Raw genomic sequence first — 10,231 nt, 5'->3', positions numbered from 1 at the left:
TTGTTTCCACCCAGTTACTCGTGGGACGAGGACGCAGAGGAGTACACCACTTTTCTGCACTAGAGCAGAAACGTATTACTTACTGCGCACTTGTTAGAACAACAACGACCCACTTTTCAGAGCATGAGATGAAAATTGATGTTACCTGTTCTATTGGACTATTAATTAAGTTGATTGGTTTTTGTCTTTGCAGGTTATTTGAGGTATGTTTTGAAGCTACAAGTATCTTAGTTTTCTTAATGTTGATTTTCAGTCCGAACTCGTCAAAAACTTTTTTCCCTCACTAGCTCGGAAAGCCGTCTTTTATCCTTTAAAACAAGCGGGGAAAAACGCATTTTATCCACTAGTGGGGAAAGTAATTTGACCTTGGATGGAGCGTGTTTAAGTAGCTTGACAGATAACAAAACGTAAAACGCTCATAATAATGGTTCGTTCGATAGTAATTATCATTAAATAAATGATTTGAGAATCTAATAAAAAATACCAGATTTAGCTTTATTTAATGATTTTTTGTCATAAACCTTAAAATTCCATAATAAACGTTTGTTTTTTAATAATTATGTTAAATATAATTCTGAACGCACAAGTTAAGTCGACGCAATTTCAAAACGCATCATTGACATTTCATACGTCAGAAATGTCAACATTGACAACAAAAATTTTGCTTTAAAACTTCTTACGTAAAAGTACAGAATTTCGAGAGTTTTTTGTTATAATATCGTAAAAAAATGAGTGATTCCAGTTGATGAAGATGATCTAACGCCTGTGGATGTTGCACTTTCCTCGCTATAGTGAGGGGAAAAGTTTTGTGTTACACACGGGTGCAAATGTATTTTACTTCTCGTGTGTTAAAACACTCGCTACGCTCAGGATTCTCTTTTAGAACCACTCGCTTCGCTCGTGGTTCAACTATAGAATCCTTTCCCTTGCTCGTGTTTCAATTCCACACTCGCGGGTAAAATACAACTTTGCACCCTTGTATAACAAATAAGTATAATCATGTCCGATAGTAATTCTTCTAGCTGCCCAGACGTATGTGCCAGTTCATCGATGTCGTCAGCAAATCGGATAAATGCCCGAAGAAAAATTCTGAAGGAAATGTTTTTTGAAAAGAAACAGTCCGACGAACTCCAGATTTGATCGACACCCCAGCGTTTTTCATAGTTTTGATGTGCAGCGCCACGCGTGGTAAATTAAAGAACTAAATCGACTAAGATGCCGCGGCAAAATGCAAACGGCGCCGTTAATGACATAAGGTATTTTACATAATGCCGACTTTTTACAAATTGCCTTCGGCAATTTGCAAACCGCGCTCACCTTTGTGGGATGTCGGCGCCGTTTGAAAACTTACAAAATGCCTGCGACATGTACATTACAATTTACATACTAACTACCAGCCTACCATACTATACCATAGACCGTTCAACTATTTTAGCCGTGCCAATAGTCCCTTATTCGCCCAATACCTGCTAGGTCCTGATCCCATAACTCGTGTCGAGTCTATACGGGACTTGGGTGTCATCCTCGACACGCAGCTCAACTTTCATGAGCACATGAAAGCGTTAGCTACTAATTGCTATCAGAGGTTAGGGTTTGTAGTTCGGAATGCGCAAGATTTTGATGACGTCAGGGCTATTAAATTAGTGTACACTGCGTTAGTTCGGAGTAAACTTGAAGCTGCCTCGGTTGTTTGGAGCCCGCATGAAGACAAGTACGTCCTGCTTCTGGAAAAAATCCAGAAAGCCTTTCTGCGTTTCTTATATAAGAAGATTCACGGGTATTACCCATATTTGTACCCATCAAAGTTCCTGCTTGGCGTTTTAGGGTTTAATTCCTTAGAGGTAAGGCGTAACTACGGGCTCTTGACTACTGCATGTAATGTCTTACGGGGGAACTCAGACTGCCCTGAACTGGTTGCACAGCTCGTACGCCTGTTCGTTCCATCTATAGCTAAGGCCCGATTTAATTTTCGACCGCGAAGTTGTCACTTATTAGCTGTGCCTAAAACGCGCACTATGTCTCATGGCAAATCACCACTTGTCCGCGCTCTACAATATATCAACGCGCTCCTCGCATCAGCACCGGAATGTGATGTATTTGCAAGTAGTTGGATGGATCTGTGTAAATAATGTATGAAGTACTGTGAGGCGATGGATAAGCGTGAATCATCTGTTTTGTATTAGTCTTTCTTTCTTACATTTGTTCTGTTGTCCTATCTAGACTGTATCATGTACCTAGTTTGTATAAATACTTTCTATTATAAATTTCTCAGTGTAATGTAATTTGTTCGCTGTAATGCTGTGTAAATTTTTGAATTAATAAAATAAAAAATAAAATAAAATGATGATGTTGCTAACTATATTCATATCAGTCATATAACATCGCTCGACATAAAGACTGGTATAGATCGACTGAAACCTCGTAGCTCCCCGGGTCCTGACAATATTCCGGTATTCATTTTGAAAGGTTGCAAAGAGTGGCTCATGGCCCCCCTTCTTCATATGTTCAACCTAGCCCTGGATACTGGCGTGTACCCTTACCAATGGAAGGTTACCCGAGTGAGACCTATTCCTAAATGTACTAGCACGGGTACAACTGGTTGAAGATTATCGGCCGATAGCCATACTTTCCTCGGTAGCTAAACTATTTGAGTCCATCGTAGATAGAATGGTAGCACCACAATTAAACCCGTTACTCTGCTATGCGCAGCATGGCTTTAGGTCCCGTCGTTCAGTGGAGACAAACCTTTTAACCCTGGTTGACTCTATTTCTGATCATTTGGATAACGGTATACAGGTTGACGTGCTGTATTTCGACTTCAAAAAAGCGTTTGATCGCGTAGATAACGATGTACTTTGGAGTAAGCAGTGCAGCATAGGTTTTTCGCCAAAACTGCTCAAGTTCTTTGCCAGTTATCTACACGACAGGCAGGCAGCATGTGCAGCATGGATGCTTTGTTTCGAAACCTTACCATACTCGCTCTGGAGTCAGCCAGGGCTTGATTCTAGGCCCGTTGCTCTTTGGAGTTATGGTGAACGACCTGGCTTCGGTTCCTAAGTACGCCAGATGCTTACTTTATGCCGATGATCTGAAACTGATTTACGGCATACAGGATATATCGGATTGTGTGTCACTGCAAGATGATATTGACCGAGTACATCAGTGGAGTCTCGATAACGGACTTCTATTTAATGCTGCAAAGTGTGCACTTATGACATTTAGTATGGCCCGCAATCCGCTTTATAATAAATATCTTCTAGTTTCCGAATCAATAGCTAGAGTCAATACTATTCGTGATTTAAGAGTTATTCTGGATGCGAACCTTAACTTCCATGAGCATATGTATACGCTGGTTCGTACCTGTTACAAGAGACTAGGGTTCGTTACTCGGATGACTAGGGATTTCATAGATGCCAGGTCAACAAAACTCTTGAAGCGGCTTGTGTTGTTTGGAACCCCTATGAAACAACCTATATCCTGCTACTAGAGCGAGTGCAAAAGGCGTTTCTACGCTCCCTCTACAAAAAAATTTAGCCAGTAGAATTTTACGTGGGGATTCTGACTGCCCCGAACTAGTAGCTCAGTTGCTGCGTCTATATTTTCCCTCACCGACTAGATTTCTGTTTCGACCGCGTTGTCGCCATTTGTTAGCGCTGCCACCAGTACGAACTGTGTCCCGCCGTAAATCACCGCTTGTTCAAGCCTTGCACCTGCTAAACTCGCTCCTCGAATCAGCACCAAACTGTGATGTGTTTGCGAGTGGATGGTTGGACGTGTGTTATGAATGCTTGAGGTTCTGCGAGACGATGAATGAACGGCCTTCTGTTATATGTTAATTTTGATTTGTGTACTATGTGTATGTAATGTCTATTGGTTTCACAGTGCTTTGGATCACTGTTATGCTGTGAAATGTAATGAATAAAAAATAAAATAAATAAACAATAAATAAATGATTGATAGACGATACAAACGCGACCGTCTTTGGTTCGCAGGAAGTGGCTCAAATTTAATTTGCAAGATTTGATTACAAATAAAAGCAAACACCGGGACAAGTAAAACTAATTCAAAATTGATGGGCACCGTTACGCCTGGTCCAACTCGCGGTGGCTTATTTGAATAGACTTAGCTTAATTTTTTTTATTGTTTATGAATTATAAGTACTTCCTAGGTAGTATTCTTAATTCATGTGTTACTTTAGAATCATTTATGTACTTTTATGTGCAATTAACTGTTTGGTTGCAATTTGCATTGTTTTCAACAAGGCATTTGATTTTTCATTACGTCATAACTCAGCAAGTTGTAACTTTTATGACTTGTTTAATGGTAATAATGGTATTATTATTATTATTGTTGGGGTTTTGTGGGCCTGTGAGTGTCACGTCGACCAAGCAGTGATCTATTGTGACGGCCCTTTAAAGTTCGTTACTAATGCCCGTTGAGTCCAGAAAATTCCAGATTCTTTGGGCCGTAATGTTCTGTACCTCATAGGGTTGCAGTATGTGCCGCCCTAAGTGGATACTTCTTTTTGACATTAGTGGTCCACAGGAACAGAGAATGTGCATTGCAGTCTCCTCTGATTCCTGGCAGAACCTGCATGTCGCATCCTGTTTCTTCCCAATTCGGAACATGTGTTTGTTCAACTTACAGTGTCCAGTCAATATTCTAGTCACTGCGCAGGTTTTATATCTTTTGAGCCTTAGAAGCTCCTTAGCAGTTTTGCCGTTGAACCCTTTGATTAGAGCTTTCGAGTGTTCTTGTCCTTTGACGAACTTCCACCGATCGATTGCTCTCGTTTTTTCTATGTTGCTGAGCAGAGAGTATGCATCCCGTTTTGTGATTCCACAGAACGGTTCTGGGCCGACCAGGGGTGTGTCTGCGCCCTTTCTAGCAAGTTCGTCCGCTTCTTCGTTTCCGTTAATGTCGGAGTGCCCTGGTACCCATCTAAGTATGACTTTGTTGGAGTCAGCCAGTGCATTTAGGTTTGTTTTACAGTTCTGGACTAGTTTTGAGTTTGACTCGAGGGAATCTAGTGCCAGCAGAGCAGCTTGGCTGTCTGAGTTGATGTAGATATGATGGTGTCTTAGGTTTCTATCCAGGTTAAGCTCCGCACATTTGTTGATGGCGAAGACTTCTGCCTGGAAGATTGATGCCTGTGTGCCCATGCTGACGCTAGCTCTGAGCTTAGGTCTCTCACCATAGATCCCACATCCTACATCATTGCCTTTCTTGGAACCATCCGTGTACCAAATATGGCTTCCCTCTTCGAAGTACATTTGGTCGTTGGTCCATTTGTCTCTAGGAGGGATTTCTACTGTGTACAGTTTGGTAAAATGACATTCGGTGTGCGTGTCATCAGTGGGCATGCTAAGGGTTCTATTTGCAAAAACCCAGGCCTTTAGTTTGGTTAATGCTTGAGAGCGCCATTTTGGCCTGTTTAGCGTGCATATTCTGTAGACGCACTGCTTGGCCTCCTTTTGCACGTGCAGGTGGAGTGGTATAATGTCCAGCAGTGCGTCTAGGGCCGCTCCCGGTGTCGAGGAGAAGGCGCCTGTTGCGGTTAAACAAGCCGTGCGTTGCAGGCTGTTTAGAGTATCTATCGCCGTCTTTTGGCTGGTTTTGTTACACCAGACTGCGGAGGCATAGGTGATAATGGGCCTCACTACCGCTGTGTACAACCACATAGCAATTTGGGGTCTTATGCCCCATCTTGCTCCTGCCATTCGACAGCATGACCACATGGCCATTTTTGCTTTTTGTATAATATTTCTCAAGTGAGGGTTCCAAGTTAACTTTTGGTCGAAAGTGACCCCTAGATACTTGACCTCTTCTGAGAACGGTATTATTTGTCCATTAAGTCTTGGTTGTGTAAGCTTTTCCAGCTTTCGTTTCCTTGTGAATGGTACTATTACAGTCTTGCTCGGATTAATGGACAAGTCATTTTCTCTACACCATTTGAATATAGTGTTTAGAGCTCCTTGCATTAGGTTGGAAATCGTGTGGAGGCAAGGGCCTTTGACAATGACTACCAGGTCGTCGGCATATCCCTGTGTGTCATAGTCATGGCCTGACATAATTGCAAGAAGTTGGTCCACTGCTAGGGTCCATAATAGTGGGGATAGAACGCCTCCTTGTGGACATCCTTTTGTGGTATAAAATTCATGCTCTATGGTATTGAGGGTCAGAGTGGCTACTCTGTTCGAGAGCATGCTATGTACCCATCTGGTGGTGGTTTCGTCTACTCCCTTTGAATTCATACCATTGAGTATGGTCTCTGTGGGCGTATTGTCGAAAGCACCCTCGACATCAAGGAACGCACATAGAGCGGTTTGCTTTTCCTCTAGGGTTTTCTGCACCTTGTCAACCAGGTCGAGTAGGGCAGTCTCCGTAGATTTCCCCTTTTGGTAAGCATGTTGGTTTACACTTAGTGGTCTATCCACCAGGTATTTCGCTCTAATGTGTTGATCAATGATTCTTTCCATCGTTTTGAGTAGGAACGATGTTAGACTAATAGGTCTGAAGGATTTAGGTTGTGAATAGTCCTTTTTCCCTGCTTTTGGTATGAAGCGTACCTTGACCCTAGTCCATTCATCTGGTATAATTCCCCATGCAAAACTTGCTCGGAATATTCTGGCCAGATGCGGGAGGAGGAGTTCCTGTCCTTGCTGTAAAAGCGCCGGAAATACTCCATCTTCTCCTGCCGATTTAAATGGTTTAAATTTATCCAATGCCCATCTAATTTTGTTTGGTCTGAAAATGTTAGTTGCCAAATTCCAGTCGATATTGCTTGCCCTGTGGTTTCGAGAATTCCTTTGGGCGCAAAGTTGTGTGTTACTGGTTGAGTACGAACCGGGGAAGTGGGTGCTTCTGAGCAAGTCCAGAGTTTCCTCTTCTGTGTTCGTAAATGTGCCATCTGGTCTTTTAAGAAGACCGAGATAGTTGGTTGGTGTCTTGGAGAGTATTTTGTGAATTCTCGCTCCTTTATGAGTTTGGGCAATCTCTTCACAGAACTTCCTCCATGACCTTCTTTTTGCTTTCCTGATTTGTTTATTATATTCAGTCAGCGCTCTACCATACCTTTCCCACTCATTCGGTGTGGTCGAGTGATTGAATATGCGACGTGTGGACCTACGGAGATTTTCTAGCCTTTTGTTCCACCACGTCGTTGTGTTAGTAGTTTTTGACTCTTTCAGTGGGCAGCTTTGTTCGTAGGCCCTACGTATGCCTTCAGATATTAAATTAACTGCCAAGTTGAGAGAATCTGGGGTTTTGACATATTTTGGGACATCCTTTAGACGGTATTCGAGGTCGGCCTTGTAGGCTTCCCAAGACGTTTCTTTTGGATTTCTACGCGTAAGTGGTTCCCTATCTAGAGAGCCTTTTACCCTGAACAAAATATGTCTATGGTCCGACATAGAATTTTCGCTGCTGACACGCCAGTCGGCTAGGCAGCTCGCCGCCTTTTCAGTAGCGAAGGTTATATCTAATACTTCTTGCCTAGCTCTAGTTACGAAGGTGGGCGTATTGCCCTTATTCAACAAGTGCAGGCAATTAGTAAAGATAAATTGGGATAGTAACTCACCCCTTTTGTTGATTCCAGTGCTCCCCCAGATGGTGTGGTGGGCGTTGGCGTCACATCCCACAATAAGTTCCGCCTTTTGTGCCTGAGCGTACTCTAGCACTTTAGTCAGTTCTTCTGTGGGATCTTGCTTCTCTCCGGGCAGGTAGGCGGAGCAGACTATTACCTTGCGTGCTCCTCTCCCTTTGAGATCGACGTAGGCAGCTACTTGGTCTTCACTGCATAGTTCTGTAACAGGCAAGAAGTTAATATTTTTGTTAAATACGATGCAGGCTCTCGGTTTGGCACCTTTTTCGTAGATCAGTACCTTTCCTGCCCTGTTCAGTCCTGGTGCCATGGACTTGGTGTTGATCCATGGTTCTTGAATGAGAGCGATGTCCAGGCCATTTTCGCCAAAAAGCTTTTCAACGACCGCTGTGGCCGCTATGGCGTGGTGGAGATTGGCCTGAAGGAACATCACCCCCCTACCCCCGAATGCGTCGTGTTTATTTGCCACCGTGGTGGGCACTGGTGCGCCCTTGGTAGCCTCCTCTGTCCCCTTTACCCCTTGGGCGGTTGTTGCCCCTATGGCCTCCCCGGTTGGCGAGAAACCGCTGCGCGCCCGATGATCCTGGTTTGGGATTGGGTGTCGAAGGAGCCGCCCGTTTTGGACCTGAAGGCACCTTTCGGGCAGGCTTTTGGGATAAGGTGTTGAGTGGGTTAGGGTTTGCATCCTGCGGTGGTGGGTCTAGGGAAGGTTGAGTTTCGGTCTGTTGGGTTTTTGGTTGGCCCTTTAGCCGAAACTGGACCTCCCGGAAACCTAAGTTTGCCTTTAGGCCCTTTTTTTGTAGATTCTCCACCGACATGTCGTCCAGAGATAGGGTTACCATAGCACCACTCTTCTCGACTTTGGTGTGGAGAATCTTCCAGTGCTCTGTGTACAGCCCCTGGTTCTGTGCATAGAGCAGAGATAGCGACTGCTTTACCTTGGAGTCGTCTATCTCTGGGATGAACACCATCCCTATATTAGGCTTGGGAAGCTCATTTTCAGGGATAATCCCGAGATTGGCTTCCGGCCATGGTTTTAGGGATGGTGTTATTAGTTCAAGCCAGGCTTTTGACCTTTGGTCACTACAGGTGATGAGTAACCAGCCTGGCTTGTATGAGTAACCCTTGAACTTTGGTCCCTCGTCCATCTCCAGGGTCGCAATCTTTTGCAAGATGGTACTGCAGAGGGACTCCAGTTGCGCGACACTCATCGGCTTGGAGTCCTTGATTCCGACTCGGACTTGGCTGAGGACCTCGTTGTAGGGTTGTGATGGTTGGGGTTGGGTTGGGGGAGTCACAGTCACCCTTGGGTTCTTGCACATGTTACCCTGTGGTGATTTTTCCTCCGAGCGCGGCCGTTTGGCCGATTTTGGCTCGGGCCTGGAATGTGTGGACCCGAACTTGTACCCCATTTTTTTAAGCTCCGCGAAACCCTTTGCGGACAGTTGTAGCGCCTCCTCATGCGCAACTCCTAGTCCTCTAAGAGCTTTATAGCGGCCCTTCGCTGAGCCCGTCAATTTCTTGACGGACTTGCGTGTCTCAGGGTTGGGAGCCTCCGTTAGGTTGCTTGGGCGATGGGTATCGCTCCTTTCAACCGTGTCGGCGCTCTCCACTCCCTCCATGGCTTGCTCCGATGTTTGGGCAGAGTTTTCCGCGCCTACCATCAGGGGCATTAGTTCCTGGCATAGGTCTTCCAGGGTACCTTCAGATTTTTTATTGCTATTCTCCATACAAATCCCACGAGAAGCTAGGGAAAAAGTGTCGGTTGCCAGCAGAGCCCCGCTTGCTGGAACAAGGCAAAATACACCTCGAGGTTGCCCGGTATCGAGGGTCATCGTTAGCGGCTGAGCTCCCCCTCAGCCACGCATCTCTCGGCACGATTGTTCGACCTTAGATTGGGGTTTTTTAAAGAGGTTGTCTCCTCTTGGAGTGGAGTAGGAGTAATGGTGTGAAAGGAAGCCTAGGGTTTGCATTCCGGGTCCCAAATGTGCGGAGGAATTCCGCACATTCAGGCTCCGGACTGCAAACCCCAGGAGAAGGGAAGATAAGACGGGAATAACAGACAGGAAATGACGTTTTGGAGCATGGGATTACAGACGGGAATTCTAGGGTTAGGAAAGGAACACCTGGCGGGTGGGGATGCCACATCACTTGGCGTGGCCCACACCAGGCGGGGCCCTCATACTTGGCTACTAGTGGTCCGGGGTATGTTGGTAAATGTAGCGACGCCCGTTACGACCACTAGCATTGCCCGGGGGAGACGGCCCACCCACAAATGTAACCCTGGGTGAGCTCGTCCCTGATCCGCGGCGGCAGATACAGGGACGACGGGGACGTGTATGATGGACTTGAGGTGTAGGCCAATAGCCCAGCGTCGCATACCTGAGCGTACCTACCCCTCCACCCCCCCAATAATAATAATGGTGGTATTATACTACTGGCATTTAAAAAAATCAAGCAACTTTGCGAAGCTGTATCTCAAGACCACATAAGGTATGTGTAGGCCAAATTGTAATCATATGAATGCAAATTTATTCCGCTTAAAACTTTCCTTGCTAACTTTTATTGTTTTATTTGTGAAAATCTCTTGCGGGCTTACAAGATAATAATATTATGTAAGAGATAAAA

The 10,231-nt window shown here is 44.9% G+C and overlaps 1 protein-coding gene across 1 annotated transcript; it reads right to left on the bottom strand.

Annotated features, from left to right (window-relative positions):
* Window positions 1–7,411: 7,411 nt before the first annotated feature.
* LOC134755120 (uncharacterized) lies at window positions 7,412–10,008 on the bottom strand. The gene is made up of 2 exons (XM_063691597.1): window positions 7,884–10,008; window positions 7,412–7,804 (listed from the first exon to the last, which is right to left on the bottom strand). The coding sequence occupies exon 1, from the start codon at window positions 9,436–9,438 to the stop codon at window positions 8,062–8,064; it is 1,377 nt and encodes a 458-aa protein (XP_063547667.1). The 5' UTR covers window positions 9,439–10,008; the 3' UTR covers window positions 7,412–7,804; window positions 7,884–8,061.
* Window positions 10,009–10,231: the final 223 nt, after the last annotated feature.

This window comes from Cydia strobilella, chromosome Z (genome assembly GCF_947568885.1).
Source record: "Cydia strobilella chromosome Z, ilCydStro3.1, whole genome shotgun sequence".
NCBI classification, from domain to species: Eukaryota; Metazoa; Arthropoda; class Insecta; order Lepidoptera; family Tortricidae; genus Cydia; species Cydia strobilella.
This window is presented reverse-complemented; position numbering and strand designations above follow the sequence as displayed.

Excerpts from the sequence above, each read along its gene's own strand:
- LOC134755120 (XM_063691597.1), bottom strand. The coding sequence starts at position 9,438 with ATGACCCTCGATACCGGGCAACCTCGAGGTGTATTTTGCCTTGTTCCA.